Raw genomic sequence first — 19453 nt, forward strand, 5'->3', positions numbered from 1 at the left:
CTCTACTAAAAATACAAAAAAATTAGCCAGGCGTGGTGGTGGGCACCTGTAGTCCCAACTACTGGGGAGGCTGAGGCAAGAGAATGGCATGAACCCAGCAGGTGGAGCTTGCAGTGAGCTGAGATCGTGCCAGTGCACTCCAGCCTGGGCGACAGAGCGAGACTCCGTCTCGAAAAAAAAAAGCCACCCAGTTTTTTGTTTGTTTGTTTGAATCCTGGATTTTAAGAACTAAGCCAGCCAGGTTTTCATCAAGGTTGACTTTTCATTAAAATACTGTTGTTGTTTTTTTTCTTTTCACTAACTATAAAATCATATTGTCATGTCGAATATACTTTTTCAAATTACACTCCTGTGTGATACTTTCCTGGGCCACATCACAGATTACTGAACAGATGCTTCATGCTACGGACCACAGAAAAGTTTATCAGGACATAGGTGTGAGTACTGCTGGGAGACCTTGCCTAGCCCCCTGCATCTTGCTGTACCTGTTCCTGGCACTGCCCCAATGGCTGCTGCCTCCTCCTTAAAAAAGAGAAAGTTCTCCATGACTGGAGACATTCAAGATGCTAAAGTGTTACAGAGTTAGCTTTCCCTGAATAGGAGGCTCCCGTCCTATTCATTCAGAAGGAAAGAAATGGGAGAGTCTGGATGAGGTAGCCATCTGGTGTATTTTGTGACTTGGTTTAGTTCAGGACATTTTCTGTCCTGTAGAGAACAGGGTCACTCTTTGTCCATGAAACCCTGTCTGTGCAGCCCAGTTGCTGATGCAGGCTCCTACCAAAGTACTTGCTGAGCCATCCGTTAATTCACTGAGCAAACTTTTAGGGAGTACCTGCTGAGTGCCAGGTGTGGTGCTTGGGGATGGGGATTACAGCAGAGAACAACTACAAAAAATGTTGCTGCTCTTACAGAGTTTACATTCTAGTTAGGGGATTCAGACAATAACCAAATAAGCAGATGTGTCAGGTGGGGGTAAATGATGGGGAGAAAAGCAAGAAGAGGTGTGATATAGATGTGCTTGAAAGGAATTAGGCTAACATTGTATCAGCCAATATTAGGCGCAGATTAAGAGAGGAATGAACCCCAAAAAGCACCTATGCATGGAGGAATCAGACAGGACAGAGTTTGAATCCTGGCTGTACCACTCAGCTTTCAGTGTATGGCCTTGGGTAAGTCCCTTAACTCTCAAAGCTTCAGTTTACTTTTTTTTTTTTTTTTGAGATGGAGTCTCGCTCTGTTGCCCAGGCTGGAGTGCAATGGTGTGATCTCGGCTCATTGCAACCTCTGCCTCCTGGGTTGAAGCGATTCTCCTGCCTCAGCCTAATGAGTAGCTGGGATTACAGGTGCCCACCACCACGCCTGGCTAATTTTTGTATTTTTAGGAGAGACAGAGTTTCACATGTTGGCCAGGATGGTCTCGATCTCTTGACCTCGTGATCCGCCCACCTCGTCCTCCTAAAGCGCTGGGATTACAAGCATGAGCCACTGTGCCCGGCCCAGTTTACTTTTTATTTTATTTTAATTTTATTTTATTTTATTTTTTTGAGACCGAGTCTTGCTCTGTCACCCGCCCAGGCTGGAGTGCAGTGGCGGGATCTTGGCTCACTATAACCTCTGCCTCCCTGGTTCAAGTGATTGTCCTGCCTCAGTCTCCCAAGTAGCTGGGATTACAGGCACCTGCCACCATGCCTGGCTAATTTTTGTATTTTTAGTAGAGACATGGTTTTGCCATGTTGGCCAGGCTGTTCTCGAACTTCTGACCTCAGGTGATCCGCCTGCCTCCGCCTCCCAAAGTGCTGGGATTACAGGCATGAGCCACCGTGCCTGGCCCAGTTTACATTTCTCTAAAATGGGACCAGTGCTGGGTGTGGTATCTCATGCCTACAATCCCAGCACTTTGGGAGGCTGAGCAGGAGGATCGCCTGAGGCCAGGAATTCAAGACCAGCCTGGGTAACATAATAAGACCCATCTCTGCCAAAAATAAAAATTAGCTTGGATGTGGTGGCATATGCCTGTAATTCCAACTACTTGGGAGGCTGAAACTTGGACCTAGGAGTTCCTGGCTGCAGTGAGCCATGGTTTCACCACTGTACTTCAGCCTGGGTGACAGACCAAGACCCTGTCTCCAAAAAACAAAACAAAAGTTGGGGGGCAGGGGGTGGGGTATCAGTAATACTTCCCTGGCAGGGCCTTGAGGGGATTAGTGAAAATATATGGAAAGCCCTTGTCACAGTGCCTGGCACATAGTGGTGCTTTATCATTAGGAACTGGAAAGATTAAATTCTGTCAAAGACAGTTTTAATGTAATAGGAAGGGGAGTGGCACAGGTGGAGTGCTGGAGTAGGGGGTGGTTTGCAGTTAATGGAATTTTATCAACCTTTCCCTTTCCTGTAGTCTGGGGAGGTTAGGATTTCAGGGGTGGCTTGAAGGTGGGGCGGGAGGCTTGGGCGGGACCTATGGATATCTGCAGGGAGGGCGTGACCGAGGCTGCCTGGAAGACAGTGGGGGGTGGTGGAATATATCTCCCCTTGCCCTCTCCGCCCACATGTCCCAGGTCCAGCCCTGCCCAAGTTCCATCATTTCCCCACAGCGAAGGGGCAGAACTCAGGCACCTCGACACTCAGGTCCAGCGCTGTGAGGACATCCTGCAGCAGCTGCGGGCCGTGGTACCCCAGATAGACATGGAAGGGGATCGCAACATCTGGATTGTGAAGCCGGGAGCCAAGTCCCGCGGACGAGGTGGGGGTCAGCTCCTACTTCCTGCCTTGGCACCTCCCATCTCCCAGTAAAGGCCAAGGAAGTTAATAGTGTAGGTCTATTGAAGCCAGATTGCCTGGGTTTGAGTCCTAGCTCTGCTACTGATATTCTTCGTGACCTTGAGCAGGTTTTATCACCTCCCTGAACCCCAGTTCCCTCATCTGTGAAATGAGGAGGATGATAATACCTCCTGTGAGGTGAGGATTAAATGCAGTCATGCATCTAAAGCACGATTCCAAATCCTTAACATGCTTTAATTTATACAATCCTGGGAAACTAAGGCATGTGTAGGCTCTCACATGATCCGGAAGGATATCCATAAGGACCTGGAAGCAGCAGTTGGCTGCCCCTGGACAAGGAGATGTAATTTTTATTGTCTGCCCTTTTGTACTGTCTAATTTTTGTTTTGTTTTATAGTCTATTTATTATTGGTAGGAAAGTAATAGGTGCACATACTTTTAAAAAGCCCAACACTGGCCGGGCGCGGTGGCTCACGCTTGTAATCCCGGCACTTTGGGAGGCCGAGGCGGGTGGATCACTTGAGGTCAGGAGTTGGAGACCAGCCTGGCCAACATGGTGAAACCCTGTCTCTACTAAAAATACAAAAATTGGCCACACGTGGTGGCAGGCACCTGCAATCCCAGCTACTCAGGAGACTGAGGCAGGAGAATCGCTTGAACCTGGGAGGCGGAGGTTGCAGTGAGCCGGGCTCGTGCCACTGCACTCCAGCCTAGGCGACAGGACTGTCTCAAAAAAAAAAAAAAAGGCCAGGCGCGGTGGCTCAAGCCTGTAATCCCAGCACTTTGGGAGGCCGAAACGGGTGGATCACGAGGTCAGGAGATCGAGACCATCCTGGCTAACACGGTGAAACCCCGTCTCTACTAAAAAAACACACAAAAAACTAGCCGGGTGTGGTGGTGGGCGCCTGTAGTCCCAGTTACTCGGGAGGCTGAGGCAGGAGAATGGCGTAAACCCGGGAGGTGGAGCTTGCACTGAGCTGAGATCTCGCCACTGCACTCCAGCCTGGGTGACAGAGCAAGACTCCGTCTCAAAAAAAAAAAAAAAAAAAAAAGCCCAGCACTTTAAATTTGTAGCCATGTATATATTCCTATTTAATCAAACAAAACTGGTTAATTAGGAAAAATTTAAAATCCTTAGCAAATTCCTGGCTTTCTCAAAGGGAACTGAGTTCTGGTTGAGGGAGACCACCTTACCCACGCAGCCCTATCAGCTCCGAGGGGATGAGAGCTCATGACAAGCTGGCCCTTCTCCCAGCCCACGCCTGACCTTTCAATCCCTGACTGCCCTCCTCCCCCGTAGGCATCATATGCATGGACCACCTGGAGGAGATGCTGAAGCTGGTGAATGGCAACCCCATGGTGATGAAGGACGGCAAATGGGTGGTGCAGAAGTATATTGAGCGGCCCCTGCTCATCTTTGGCACCAAGTTTGACCTGAGACAGTGGTTCCTGGTAACTGACTGGAACCCACTTACTGTGTGGTTCTACCGCGACAGCTATATCCGCTTTTCCACACAGCCCTTCTCCCTGAAGAACCTGGACAAGTGAGCCCCTCTGTTCGCCTCCCACAAGCTCCCTGCCTAGTTGGGGAACTGGCAAGCAAACAGGCAATTACAGTGCAGGGGACTCGCGCAGCAGCGCTAGGCTCCATGCACAGACTGCAGGCAGGCGGGCTCTCATCCAGCCAGCTGTCCTTGCATCCAACAGATTTTTTATTTTTATTTTTTTTGACGGGGGGTGGTCTCACTCTGTTGCCTAGGCTGGAGTGCAGTGGCATGGTCACGGCTCACTGTAGCCTTGACTTTCTGTGCTCAAGCAATCCTTCCTCCTCAGCCTCCCAAGTATCTGAGACCACAGGCATGTACCACAGCTGATTTTTGAATTCTTTTATGTAGACATGGGGTCTCACTATGTTGCCCAGGCTGGTCTCAAACTCCTGGGCTCAAGCGATCGTCCCACCTTGGCTTCCTAAAGTGCTGGGATTACATTGTGCCTGGCCCCTCCAACAGATTTGATCAAGTGTGTACCTTATGCCATGCACTGTTCTGGGCACTTGGGGTATAGCAGTGAACAAAACAAGATCCTGGCTCTCAAGGGCTTACATTCTAGCAGGGAGAAACAGACAAGCAATGAACACAAGTGAAATTATCTAACAGGTTCAAAGATTATTTGGGCCAGGCGCAGTGGCTCACACCTGTAATCCCAGCACTTTGGGAGGCTGAGGCAGGCAGATCACCTGAGGTCAGGAGTTCGAGACCAGCCTGACCAATTAGGTGAAACCCCGTCTCTACTAAAAATATAAAAATTAGCTGGGTGTGTTGGCGGGCACCTGTAGTCCCAGCTACTCGGGAGGCTGAGACAGGAGAATTGCTTGAACCTGGGAGGTGGAGGTTGCAGTGAACTGAGATCGTGCGACTGCACTCCAACCTGGGCAACAGAGCAAGACTCTGTCTCAAAAAAAAAAAAGATTATATTTGTCGTTGGGGGAAAAAGGGAAGCAAATGTAGAGCAGGGGAAAGGAGGTCAGAAGTTTTGAAAACCAAGATGTCGTGTTAAGTTCTGGGGTGAGAGAAAGCCTTGTTGAAGCCTGAATTCAAATTCTGTCTCTGCAGCTTCCAAGTTGTTTGACTCTGGTCATGTGAAAACCTATTTAAGCCTTGGTTTCCACATCTGAAGAATGGAGGCAGTAGTATGAAATTCATAGCTATCAATTATTGAGTGCTTCATATGTGATAGTGCTAAGCACTTTGTATCCATTATCTTATTCTTCATAAGAACCCAGTGAATACTTCCTGTTCACCCGGTCTGAGGAAAAAAATAAAAAACAGTGAAGTGGGTACTGTTACTACCCTCATTTTGCAGATGTGAAGAGCACGCAGGTTAGACGACTTGCCTAAGGTCTCACAACTAGTGTGGAGATGGCACTTGACCACGTCCTGGTGATGACGGGGCCATACCCTTACCCACCCTCTTATCTTCCAAACACTGAGATGGTTAACTGAGACTATGCACAAAGCACTTAGTACTGTGGCCCCCATAATTAGCGCCCTCAGAGCAGCCCTGAGAGATAACAGTAGTTCTGGCCCTAAAGGAATGTGGTGGGGCCCAGGCCTCTGTCCTTTTTGTCCTTCCCAGTAGGGCCCCATCTCCAGTTGAATAGTGCAGGGTGGCCCAGGGCTGGTTCCAGGACTTGCCTGTCCTCCCTGAACTTGGATGGGAGAGACACAAGGGCCTGGACTTCAGTTTTCTGCTCTCTGCCCCAGCTCAGTGCACCTGTGTAACAACTCCATCCAGAAGCACCTGGAGAACTCATGCCATCGGCATCCACTGCTTCCCCCAGACAACATGTGGTCCAGCCAGAGGTTCCAGGCCCACCTGCAGGAGATGGGGGCCCCAAATGCTTGGTCCACCATCATCGTGCCTGGCATGAAGGATGCTGTAATCCACGCACTTCAGACCTCCCAGGACACTGTGCAGTGTCGGAAGGCCAGCTTTGAGCTCTATGGTGCTGACTTTGTGTTCGGGGAGGACTTCCAGCCCTGGCTGATTGAGATCAACGCCAGCCCCACCATGGCGCCCTCCACGGCAGTCACAGCCCGGCTCTGTGCTGGCGTGCAAGCTGACACCCTGCGCGTGGTCATTGACCGGCGGCTGGACCGCAACTGTGACACAGGAGCCTTTGAGCTCATCTATAAGCAGGTGAGGAGGTTGGGCCCAGGCAGGACCCCAGAGAGTCTGCACCCTCTTCCAGGCAGCCCCATAGTGGAGCATAGGACTCTGCAGTCAGACCCAGTTTAAGACCCAGATTCAAGTCCTGGTCCTGCTAAGGTGACCTCACCTCCTTGAGCCTCAGTCTCCTGATCTTTGAAATGGGGATATTATTACCAACTTTCTCATGGGAATGGGAGAATAAAATGAATTAGTGTATGGGGATAATATTTCTAGAGAGGCATATAGCATAGTCGTAAGAGCAGAGATTCTGGAATCTCCTTGGTTTCTTCTTTTTTTTTGAGATGGAGTCTCGCTCTGTCTCCCAGGCTGGAGTGCAGTGGCCCAAGTTTGGCTCACTGCAAGCTCCGCCTCCTGGGTTCACGCCATTCTCCTGCCTCAGCCTCCCGAGTAGCTGGGACTACAGGCGCCCGCCACTGCGCCTGGCTAGTTTTTTTTTTTTTTTTTTTTTTTTTTAGTAGAGACGGGGTTTCACCGGGTTAGCCAGGATGGTCTCGAACTCCTGACCTTGTGATCCGCCAGTCTCGGCCTCCCAAAGTGCTGGGATTACAGGCTTGAGCCACCACGCCCGGCCGTCTCCTTGGTTTCAAATTACTGTTCAGTGACAACAAGCTGTGTGACTTTGGACAAGTTCCTAACCCCTAGGTCTCCTCATCTGTAAGAATAAAAATAGTACCTAACTCACAAAGTTAGGTACTATGAGTTGTGAGAATTAAATGAGTTGATAAGTAAAGTACTTCATTTTCATTTATTTATTTTTGAGACCGAGTCTCGCTCTTTTGCCCAGGCTGGAGTGCAGTGGCATGATCTTGGCTCACTGCAACCTCCACCTCCTGGGTTCAAGCGATTCTCCTGCCTCAGCCTCCCAAGTAGCTGGGATTACAGGTGCCCACCACAACGCCTGTCTAATTTTTGTATTTTTAGTAGATACAGGGTTTCTCCATGTTGGCCAGGCTGGTCTCGAACTCCTGACCTCAGGTGATCCACCCACCTCAGCCTCCCAAAGTGCTGGGATTACAGCAGGAGCCACCGTGCCCAGCCAGTAAAGTACTTTAGAATAGTGCCTGGCACATAGTAAATGCTACTAAGTTTTAGCTAATGTTGTTATTACCTAATAAGGTTAGGAGTTTCATCATGTATAACCTGTAAAGTGCCTGAATGTATAGTAATAGGCAATTACTGGTAGCTACTATTATTATTAGTATTATAATTATTTCACTCATCTTGCTTCAAAGAGAGATTGGAGTCTACTTGTAAAATAGAACAGCATTTTAAAAAATCAGTCAGAAAATTGATTGCAAAGCTTTCTGAGCTCTGGATAGAATTTCTTGTGGCAGTTTAAGTGGCTTCTGATTAGCATTCGGCTTCTGTCAAGGTTTGGTTACAGGAAGAGAGCATACCGATCACGTGACCTAAGTGACCTCGTCTTTATTACAGTTATTGATCATTTCTTTTTTTTTTCAAGATAAGAGTCTTGCTCTGTTGCCCAGGCTGGAGTGCGGTGGCGCGATCTCGGCTCACTGCAAGCTCCGCCTCCCGGGTTCATGCCATTTTCCTGCCTCAGCCTCCCAAGTAGCTGGGACTACAGGCGCCCGCCAGCACGCCCGGCTAATTTTTTGTATTTTTAGTAGAGACAGGGTTTCACTGTGTTAGCCAGGATGGTTTTGATCTCCTGACCTCATGATCCGCCCACCTTGGCCTCCCAAAGTGCTGGGATTACAGGCGTGTGCCACCACGCCCGGCCCCGATCGTTTCTTAAATTAATATATTGGTGTTTTGGTTTCAAAAAATGTAAATGGGGAAATACATGGGCAGGAAAATATGAGCAAGCTGAGGGAAAAGGTGCCATTGTAGTGCAGTGCTCCCAATGCCAGTGCCCAGGCCAGAAGCATGTGAAAGCTTCTAAAGGTATGGATGTCAGGAGGCTCCACCCCCAGAGATTGACCCAAGATGTCTAGCTTGGGGAGGTGACTACGCATCTGCATTTTTCAAATTTCCCCCAAACATCTTTTTTTTTTTTTTTTTTTTTTTTTTTTTTTTTTTTTTTTTTGAGACAGAGTCGCTTTATCATGCAGGCTGGAGTGCAGTGGCACCATCTCAGCTCACTGCATCCTCCGCCTCCCAGGTTCAAGCGATTCTCCTGCCTCCACCCCACTGAGTAGCTGGGACTACAGGCGCCCGCCACCATGCCTGGCTAACTTTTTGTATTTTAGTAGAGACAAGGTTTCACCATGTTAGCCATAATGGTCTCGATCTCCTGACTTCGTGATTCACCCGTCTCGGCCTCCCAAAGTGCTAGGATTACAGGCATGAGCCACCGCGCCAAGCCCTCTAAATGTCTTTTATTGCTGATTTGTTCTTGTTTTTAGGCCAGCACATAGTGAAGGCTCACACCTTGCACTGGTTTTTTGTCTCTTTTCATCTAGGCCAGCCCCAGTGCCTTTTGACACCACAGTTTTGATCTTTTGAGGGGCCAGGCCGGTTGTTTTGTAGAACTGTCCCACATTCTGGATTTATCTGATTGTTTCCTTATGGTGTTATTTACCTTGGTCTTTTGTTAGCTGATTGTCTCAGGAACTAGAAGTTAGGTCAGACAGCTTGATGAGGTTCAGGTTAAACATTTTTGCCAAGAGCACTTCAGAGGTGATGTTGGGTACCTCATGTGGCATCACAAGGCACATCCTTTGACAGTGTCTCACAGTTAGTGCTGCTGAGTTTGACTGTGGGTTACAGCGGTGGTTACGAGATCTCTCCATTATAAGCTACATCTCCCCTTTGCAATTAATTTTTTTGTAAGGTGTTGTGTTGGCTCTGTCCAGATGACTGTCATTTTCCTGTCATCCATTCATCTAATTGTTTTGATACCAGTTTTGATTATTGCCTATTTTATTAGAGTTGCAAAATGGCAAATGTCTAATTCTGTTGTTCCTTCTGCATTTATTAGCTGAGATTCTTCTTTAAAGATGAGCTTTCCCTCATCATTTGGGGCCACTCGGGAGTGCTGATAGCTATATTTTTATTTGATTAAAAAGAATTTTTTTTTAATTTTTCTTTTTTTTTGAGACAGAGTCTTGCTCTGCCACCCAGGCTGGAGTGCAGTGGTGCTATCTCGGCTCGCTGCAACCTCCGCCTCCTGGAATCAAGTGATTCTCCTTCTTAGATCCCAGGTAGCTGGGATTACAGGTGCCCACCATGGCTGGCTAATTTTTGTGTTTTTAGTAGAGACGGGGTTTTGCCATGTTGGCCAGGCTGGTCTCCAACTCCTGACCTCAGATATTCACCTGCCTCAGCCTCCCAAAGTGCTAGGATTACAGGCATGAGCCACCATGCCCGGCAATAGCTGTATTTATTTATTTATTTATTTATTTATTTATTTGAGACGGAGTTTCGCTCTTATCACCCAGGCTGGAGTGCAATGGCGCGATCTCGGCTCAGTGCAACCTCCGCCTCCTGCATTCAAGCAATTCTCCTGCCTCAGCCTCCCAAGTAGCTGGGATTACAGGTGCCTGCCACCATGACCTGCTAATTTTTTTGTATTTTTAGTAGAGACAGGGTTTTGCCATGTTAGCCAGGCTGGTCTCGAATTCTTGACCTCAAGTGATCTGCCAGCCTTAGCCTCCCAAAGTGCTGGGATTACAGGTGTGACCACCGTGCCCGGCGGATAGCTGTATTTTTAACGAGCTCCAAGTAATTCTGATGTTTAGATAGATTCTGATCAGGATCCTTCAGTGGCACAGAAGATACCTCCAATTGACTCCAGGTTGCTGGCGAGGCACAGGGAGCTCTCCTGGAGCCCAGCTGAGGGCAGGACACACAGCTTGGCCTGATAGGAACTGAGAGTTGTAAGGGAGTCCCTCTCCTTGGACCCTTCTCTCTGCCTTCCTCTGCGTATTCGCTAATTCATTCTCTCCACAGACTGTCTTCTTTAAGGTTCTTAATTTCTGCTCCCCCATAACCTGGGTTCACACGAGGCTCTAGGGAGGCTCCAAGCCTCTTACCTGTCTGGGTGGCGTAACTCAAACTCCCTGTGCAGAGAATCTGATTGGCTGAGCTCAGGAAGCTGTCCACCTGCAGTAGCCTGTGCAGTGGAGCCACACACATTCCAGCAGGGGCTGGGGGCAGCTTAGGAGGGAAATGTGGCTGAGGGGTGCTGGTGGGACATGGCTGGGATTCCCCCATTCCTCTGGGCTAGCAATTCCTGGAGCTCTGTGACTCTAGGTACTGACTCAGAGGTGGGCTTTCCATTTCTCAGCTCAGAAATGTCTCTTTGACCGGATGCCTCAGAAAGTAATTCCACCCATCTCTACCCTGGGTCCCGCTGGGCCAAGGATTCCACTACCACTGACTGAGTGGGCCTTGTCTCCTCTTCTTGCCCACAGCCTGCTGTGGAGGTGCCCCAGTATGTGGGCATCCGGCTCCTGGTAGAGGGCTCCACCATCAAGAAGCCCATGGCGATGTGTCATCGGCGGATGGGGGTCCGCCCAGCAGTCCCTCTGCTGACCCAGCGAGGCTCTAGGGAAGGCAAGGACTTGGGGACCCCTATCCACAGGTCAGCTTCTAGGAAAGGTGCTGGGGCCAGGAGCCTGGGGCACAGTGAGAAGCCAGTCTCCACTGCCACCACTTCAGCCCTTGGAAAGGGGAAGAAAGGCAAGGCGAAAAGTGCCACAGCCCTGGTCTGCCCCAATCTCCCAGAGTGGGACGCCCCCAGCACCAGGATAGGCTGCATTTTCACTATGACCTTTTCTAGTGGGGACAGGCAACCCCACCACTTGAACAGATTGCCGTTGAGTCCGAAGAACCCCCAGGCCCTGGGTAAGACCATTCGCCCAAAACACCCAAGTGTCCCAAGGCGATTTATTCCTGCTCTCCAGGCCCCTCCTAACCACCTGGATCAGCCACCCCACCAAAGAGCCACCAGTAGCAAGTAAAAGCCACTACTCACAAAGTATTCTTTAAAAATACACAGCCAAATTAGCTGGGCATGGTGGCGCGAGCCTGTGGTCCCAGCTACTCGCGAGGCTAATGAGGATGGCTTGAGCCCGGGAGGTCAAGGCTGCAGTGAGTTATGATTGCACCTCTGCACTCCAGCCTGGGAGACAGAGCGAGATGCTGTCTTAAAAACAAACAAAAAAAGCACTTTGGGAGGCCGAGGCGGGCAGATCACTTGAGGTTAGGAGTTTGAGACCAGCCTCGCCAACATGGTGAAACCCCATCTCTACTCTACTAAAAAATACAAAAATTAGCCAGGTGTGGTGACAGGTGCCTATAATCCCAGCTACTTGGGAGGCTGAGGCATGAAAATCGCTTGAACCCGGGAAGCGGAGGTTGCAGTGAGTTGAGATTGCACCATTGTACTCCAGCCTGGGCAACAAGAGCAAAACTCTCTCAAAAAAAACCAAAAAAAACCCGGCCAAATAAGTATTGTCTCCTCCAAAGTAGTGACTCTGCGAGGCAGAGTGATTTATTTCAAAGACGACCTTATTTCAAAGATGCCAGAACTTAAGCCCAGGTTGTTCTCTCCAGCGCCCATGCTTTTCCCACTGCAGTATTCTGCCTTTGCCTTCAAGCAGTCACCTCTGGGGAAAATAACTAACATGTGTCCAGCACTTAACAGTGTGCCCCATGCCACTACCTGCCCAGCTCCTTTAGTGCCTACACCAGCCTAGCAAGGTAGGTGCTATTATCCCCATTTTCCAGCCAAGATATCAGGAAGTTTAAAGAAGTTGCCCAAGGTTGCACAGCTCAGAAGGGGCACAGCTGGGATGCAGACCCAGGTCTGTTGGACTCTACCCTGTTTTCTTCTCACTGCCTCTGGAGGAGGAACCCGGAGGGCTCCATCTGCCTTTACCCCGCCCCCTCCACATCCCCCCATCCTCCACACACACCTTTTAGGGCAGCTAGGCCACCTTGGGACCCCCTAGGCCCTCACAGCTTCTCTTGCTCCCACAGCCCCTCACCACTTCCCCAGCCTCCACACCAAGGCCCAGCTGCCTTCTCCCCATGTACTCCGACACCAGGGCCAGATCCTCAGACGACAGCACAGCAAGCTGGTGGGCACTAAGGCCCTGTCGACCACAGGCAAGGCCTTGATGACTCTACCCACGGCCAAGGTCTTCATTTCCCTCCCACCTAACCTTGATTTCAAGGTGGCACCCAGCATCCTGAAGCCAAGAAAGGTGGGCCTCGACCTGTGGCTCACACCCAGTGGACCGTGCTGAGCATGGGGTCAGGGCTGGAGGGCACAGGCAGACGGCAGCTCCCAGGCTGGCTGGCACCCCAAGGGAAGAGCTTGCCTCCCTCAGAAGCCCCTTTCTCAACAGACTTCTGACCGTCTCCCTCTTCTCCCCTCCTTTCACACTGAGGCTCCTGCTCTCTTCTGCCTCCGAGGCCCCCAGCTGGAAGTGCCTTGTTGCCTCTGCCCTTTGAAGTCGGAACAATTCCTAGCACCCGTAGGAAGGTCAAGGACAAAGGCAAGTTCAAGGCCAAACTGCGACAAACCCAGGGCTGAGGCGTGCCCCATGAAGAGGCTGAGCCCCCTGAAACCCCTGCCCCTTGTTGGTACATTCCAGAGGCACAGGGGCCTGGGGGTATGAAGCTAGGGAAGCCCCTGCTTCGATTCCCCACTGCCCTTGTCCTGGATCCAACACCAAATAAAAAGAAACAAGTGAAGTATTTGGGGCTTGGCTCCATTGCTGTTGGAGGGTCAAGAGTGGGTGGGGCGAGGCCATGTACCTCAGGGTCCACAGCAAGAGCCTGAGGCCATCAGCAGCTCCGCCATGCAGCGAGGCCCAGAATTCTCACCTAAGGACAGACATGGGGCTTCCTATTTAGGGACTCCCCCAGCATCTCCAATCCAGAGGTGGGGAGCGTGAGCCTTCACTTTACAGATGAAGAAACTGAGTCTGAAAGAGGAAGCATGGCTTGCCCAAGATCATGTGGCAGTGAGTAGACTCAGGGACGTATTGCCAGAACTGCCGACCACGGAGAGCCCCCCAACACCAGAGAACAAGCCGGGCTAGCAGAATGACACCTAATGGGCATAGGAGTGTTAATGTCATGAGACGGGGAAAGAGTTGACCTTGCCTAAACCTCAGCCCTTCTGCAGAGGGAGTGGGTCTATCCCTTCTTCAGCAAGGGGCCAAGGTCACCTAAAAATGAAATATCCAGGCCGGGCGCGGTGGCTCAAGCCTGTAATCCCAGCACTTTGGGAGGCCGAGGCGGGTGGATCACGAGGTCAGGAGATCGAGACCATCCTGGCTAACATGGTGAAACCCCGTCTCTACTAAAAAAAATACAAAAAACTAGCCGGGCGTGGTGGCGGGCGCCTGTAGTCCCAGCTACTCGGAGGCTGAGGCGGGAGAATGGCGTGAACCCGGGAGGTAGAGCTTGCAGTGAGCCGAGATCACGCCACTGCACTCCAGCCTGGGCGACAGAGCGAGACTCCGTCTCAAAAAAAAAAAAAAAAAAAAAAGAAATATCCAATAAGCCACACCTACCTGAAGAAAAGTGTGGCACTGCTTAGTTGTAGTGGGTTGAACTGTGGTCCCTGAAAAGAGATGTCTACCTGGACCCCGTGAATGTGACCTTATGTAGGAAAAGAGTCTTTGTAGCTGGGTATGGTCACTCATGCCTGTTATCCCAGCACTTTGAGAGGGCAAGGCAGGAGATCATTTGAGCCCACAAGTTCAAGACCAGTCTGGGCAACATGGTGAAACCGTTTCTACAGAAAACTAGCCGGGTGTGGTGGCACGCACCTGTAGTCCTAGCTACTCGGGAAGCTTAGGTGGGAGGATTACCTGAGCCCGGGAAGATCAAAACTGTGGTGAGCTGTGATCATGCCACTGTACTCTGAGCCTGGGAACATAGTGAAACCCTCTATCCAAAAAAAAAGTCTTTGCAGATGTAAATAAGTTTAAGATCTTAAATGAGATAATCCCAATGACCAGTGTGGTGCCTACATTCAATGACAAGTGTCTTCATAAGAAAGGATAAAGGCCAGTGGCTCACTCCTGTAATTCTAGCATTTCAGGAGGGCTGACGTAGGTGGATCACCCAAGGTCAGGAGTTTGAGACCAGCCTGGCCAACATGGCGAAACCCTGTCTCTACTAAAAATACAAAAATTAGCCGGGCATGGCGACATGTGCCTGTAATCCCAGCTACTCGGGAGGTTGAGGGAGGAGAATCACTTGAACCCCGGAGGTGGGGTTGCAGTGAGCTGAGATCGTGCCGCTTCACTCCAGCCTGGGCAACAGAGTGAGACTCTGTCTCAAAAAAAAAAAAAAAAATGATAAGGAGGCTGAGGCGGGAGGATTGCTTGAGGCCAGGAGTTGGAGGGTAGCCTGCCTGGGCAACGTACTGAGACCCTGCTTTAAAAAATATAATAGAGGCCGGGCGCAGTGGCTCATGCCTGTAATCCCAGCATTTTGGAAGGCTGAGGCAAGCGGATCACAAGGTCAGGAGATCGAGACCATCCTGGCTAACTCGGTGAAACCCTGTCTCTACTAAAAATACAAAAAAAATTAGCCAGGTGTGGTGGCAGGCGCCTGTAGTCCCAGCTACTCAGGAGGCTGAGGCAGGAGAATGGTATGAACCCGGGAGGCGGAGCTTGCAGTGAGCCGAGATCACACCACTGCATTCCAGCCTGGGCAACAGAGCGAGACTCTGTCTAAAAAAAAAAAAATATATATATATATATATATATATATAAAAAATAGAGTAAGAAGGCTGGGTGCAGTGGCTCATGCCTGTAATCCCAGCACATTGGATGGGGGGGTGCCAAGACAGGTGAATTGCTTGAGGCCAGGAGTTCAAGACCAGCCTAGTCAACATAACAAGACCCCAACTCAGTTGTTTTTTGGGTGTGTGTGTGTGACAAGGTTTCACTCTTTCACCCAGGCTGGAGTGCAGTGGCAACATCTTGGCTCACTACAATATTCACCTCCTGAGCTCAGATGATCCTTCCACCTCAGCCTCCCAAGTAGCTGGGACTACAGGTGCGTGCCACCACACCTGGCTATTTTTTTTTTTTTTTTTTTTTTGCATATTTTGTAGAGACAGGGTTTTGCCATGTTGCCCAGGCTGGTCTTGAAATCCTGGGCTCAAGTGATCCACCCACCTTAGCCTCCCAAAGTGCTCGGATTACAGGTGTGAGCCACTGAGGCCAGCCGCCATCTCAACAATTTTTTTTTTTTTTTTTGAGATGGAGTCTTGTTTGGTTGCCCAGGCTGGAGTGCAGTGGTGCAATCTTGGCTCACTGCAACCTCCACCTCCCGGGTTCACTGCCTCAGCCTCCTGAGTAGCTGGAACTACAGGCACGCACCGCCACACCCAACTAATTTTTGTACTTTTAGTAGAGACGGGGTTTCACCATGTTGGCCAGCCTAGTCTTGAACTGCTGTCCTTGGGATCTGCCCACTTCGGCCTCCCAAAGTGCTGGGATTACAGGTGTGAGCCACTGCGCCCAGTCTACAATTTTTAAAAGGATTACCAGGGTGCAGTGTGTGTGCTTGTAGTCCCGGCTACTCAGCACAGGTAGGAGGACAGCTTGAGCCCAGGAGTTTGAGGCTGCAGTAAGCTATGCTTGCACAACTGCACATCAGCCTGGGTGACAGAATGAGACCCTGTCTCCAAAAACAAAAACAAAAAACCCAGAAGAGCAGACAGACATGAGGAGAAAGCCACGTGAAGATGGAAGCAAGCCGGGTACGGTGACTCAGGTCTGTAATCCCAGTACTTTCGGAGGCCAAGGTGGGTGGATCTCTTGAGGTCAGGAGTTTAAGACCAGCCTGGCCAATATGGTGAAACCCCATCTCTATTAAAAATACAAAAATTAGTCAGATCTGGTGGCATACACCTGTAATCCCAGCTACTTAGGAGGTTGAGGCATGAGAATCGCTTGAACCTGGCAGGCAGAGGTTGCAGTGGGCCGAGATCATGCTGCTTACACTCCAGCCTAGTGACAAGAGCGAGACTGTCTCAAAAAATAAAAATTAAAAAAGAAAAAAAAAAAAAAGCCTGGGCACGGTGGCTCACTCCTGTAATCCCAGCACTTTGGGAGGCTGAGGCAGGTGGATCACCTGAGGTCAGGAGTTCAAGACCAGCCTGGCCAACATAGTGAAACACCCGTCTCTCCTAAAAATACAAAAATTAGCTGGGCGTGGTGACACACGTCTGTAGTCCCAGCTACTAGGGAGGCTGAGGCAGGGGAATCACTTAAACCCGGGAGGCGGAGGTTGCAGTGAACTGAGATCATACCACTGCACTCCAGCCTGGGCCACAAAGCAAGACTCCATCTCAAAAAAAAAAAAAAAAAAGAAGAAAGAAAATGGAAACAGATACTGATGTGATGCAGCCACAAGCCAAGGGACACCTGGAGCCATCCGATAATCTGGAAAGGATTCTAACCCCCAAGACTTCAAGAGTGAGGTGGTGCTAGGACTTCTGGCCTCTTAAACCAAAAGAACATTAATACATTTTAAGCCACTCAGGCTGTGTAAATGTGTTGTGGCAGCTCTAACAAACTAACACACCAGGCCAGACATTCTAATCCAGAAATCCTTGTGTAACTGCACCAGGAAATGCATACAAGCAGATTCACAGCAGCACTGTGGTAACAGCCGAATGACCTAACTGTCCACTAACAGTAGAATGGGCAAACTGGTCTATTCCAAGTATGGAATTCAAACCATACACCATACAACACAGATGCACTTGACAATTAGGAGCAAGAGCAAATCATGAAAGCGTATATACAGTGTGGTTCCAGAAACTTCAAAACCAGGCAAAATGAAATACATGGCCGGGCGCGGTGGCTCAAGCCTGTAATCCCAGCACTTTGGGAGGCCGAGACGGGCGGATCACAAGGTCAGGAGATCGAGACCATCCTGGCTAACCCGGTGAAACCCCGTCTCTACTAAAAAATAAAAAAAAAACTAGCCGGGCAAGGTGGCGGGCGCCTGTAGTCTCAGCTACTTGGGAGGCTGAGGCAGGAGAATGGCGTGAACCCGGGAGGCGGAGCTTGCAGTGAGCTGAGATCCGGCCACTGCACTCCAGCCTGGGCGACAGAGCGAGACTCGGTCTCAAAAAGAAAAAAAAAAAAATGAAATACATTGGTTAGGGATGCATATGTATGCAGTCAACTTGAAAACAAAGTAATTCTCCCAAACCAGGGGATTCATTTCCGACCTAGACTGAACAGTAGAACCCCTTCAAGTAGTTTTTTAAAAGATCAGTGCCAGGGTATCCACCCCAGGCCAATTAAGCCAGAATCTTTGGGGGTGCAGAATTGGGGACTTAAGCTTCCTGAGGGATTGGGGGGGGATTCTAATCCAGGGCCAGGGTTGACAATTGCTGCTCTACAAGAAAGGAGTGGGTGCTTGTATTTCGTGCCCCAAGGGGAGTAATATGGGTACTACTTTATAATTACAATTGTCCCTCCCTATTCACAGGTGCCACATCTGTGGACCCAGCCAACTACAGATGAAAAAATAAATAAAAAATGATACAACCAAAAATACAAATTAAAATGCAGTATAACAACTGTTTATATATTTACATTGCATGAAGTGTTATAAGTAATATAGAAATGATTTAAACTATATAGGAGGATGTATGTAGGCTATATGCAAACACTGTGCCATTTTACATATAAGTGATTTGAGGGTTTTGGTATCAGATTTTTGGTGTCTGAAGGGGGTCCTGGAACCAATCCTCTGTGGACACTGAGGGGATGATGGTATTTGTTGTTGTTTTCTTCTTCTTTGAGATGGAGTTTTGTTCTTGTTGCCCAGGCTGGAGTGTGGTGGCGCGACCTTGGCTCACTGCAACCTCCACCTCCTGGGTTCAAGCAATTCTCCTACCTCAGCCTTCTGAGGAGCTGGGATTACAGGTGTCCACCACCATGCCAGGCATTTTTATTTTTAGTAGAGGCAGGGTTTCGCCGTGTGGGCCAGGCTGGTCTCAGACTCCTGACCTCCAGTGATCTGCCTGCCTCAGCCTCCCAAAGTGCTGGGATTACAGGCATGAGCCACCGTGCCTGGCCTGTTGTTTTCTTTTACTTTTTTTTTTTTTTTTTGAGACGGAGTCTCGCTCTGTCGCCCAGGCTGGAGTGCAGTGGCGCGATCTCGGCTCACTGCAAGCTCCACCTCCCCGGTTCACGCCATTCTCCTGCCTCAGCCTCCCGAGTAGCTGGGACTACAGGCGCCCACAACCGCGCCCGGCTAATTTTTTTTTTTTGTATTTTTAGTAGAGACGGGGTTTCACCGTGGTCTCGATCTCCTGACCTTGTGATCCGCCCGCCTCGGCCTCCCAAAGTGCTGGGATTACAGGCGTGAGCCACCGCGCCCGGCTGTTTTCTTTTGAGACAGGGTCTCACTCTGTTGCCTAGGCTGGAGTGCAGAACCCGGCTCACTGCAGCTTCAACCTCCTGGGCTCAGGTGATCTTCCCACCTCAGCCTCCCGGATAGCTGGGACTACAGGCGTGCACCACCACGTCTAATTTTTTGTAGAGACAGGGTTTCTTTCTTTCTTTTTTTTTTTTATTTTGAAATGAAGTCTCGCTCTTGTCCCCCAGGCTGGAGTGCAATGGCACGATCTCAAGCATTTCTCCTGCCTCAGCCTCCCAAGTAGCTGGGATTACAGGTTCAGGCTACCACGCCTGGCTAATTTTTATATTACTAGAGACAGGGTTTCACCTTGCTGGCCAGGCTGGTCTCAAACTCTTGACCTCAGGTGATCGACCCGCCTCAGCCTCCCAAAGTGCTAGGATTACAGGCATGAGCCACCGCGCCCAGCCGAGACAGGGTTTCACCATGTTGCCCAAGCTGGTCTTGAATTGCTGGGCTCAAGTGATCCTCCCATCTTGGCCTCCCAAAGTGCTGGGATTACAGGCATGAGCCACCACACCCCGTGATGGTATTATTTTAAATCATAGAAATGGCCGGGCAC

At 49.9% G+C, this 19453-nt stretch overlaps 1 protein-coding gene across 50 annotated transcripts in view; it reads left to right on the top strand.

The window, feature by feature from the left end:
* Positions 1-18033, top strand: part of TTLL3 (tubulin tyrosine ligase like 3) — a 31689-nt gene extending 13656 nt beyond the window's left edge. For 7 of the 50 annotated variants that reach the window (XR_012431392.1, XR_012431394.1, XR_012431393.1 and 4 more), the window contains 5 exons: positions 2592-2740; positions 4079-4322; positions 6042-6477; positions 12457-12683; positions 12870-13179. Coding sequence is in view for 24 of the 50 variants with exons in the window: in XM_074032828.1 (XP_073888929.1) it covers positions 2556-2740; positions 4079-4322; positions 6042-6477; positions 10887-11028; positions 12457-12683; positions 12870-13100 (1465 nt within the window). In the remaining 26 variants the exon portion in view is untranslated. The other 43 variants (XM_074032841.1, XM_074032844.1, XM_074032842.1 and 40 more) reach the window with 21 other exon arrangements.
* Positions 18034-19453: the final 1420 nt, after the last annotated feature.

This window comes from Macaca fascicularis, chromosome 2 (genome assembly GCF_037993035.2).
Source record: "Macaca fascicularis isolate 582-1 chromosome 2, T2T-MFA8v1.1".
Taxonomy (NCBI): Eukaryota; Metazoa; Chordata; class Mammalia; order Primates; family Cercopithecidae; genus Macaca; species Macaca fascicularis.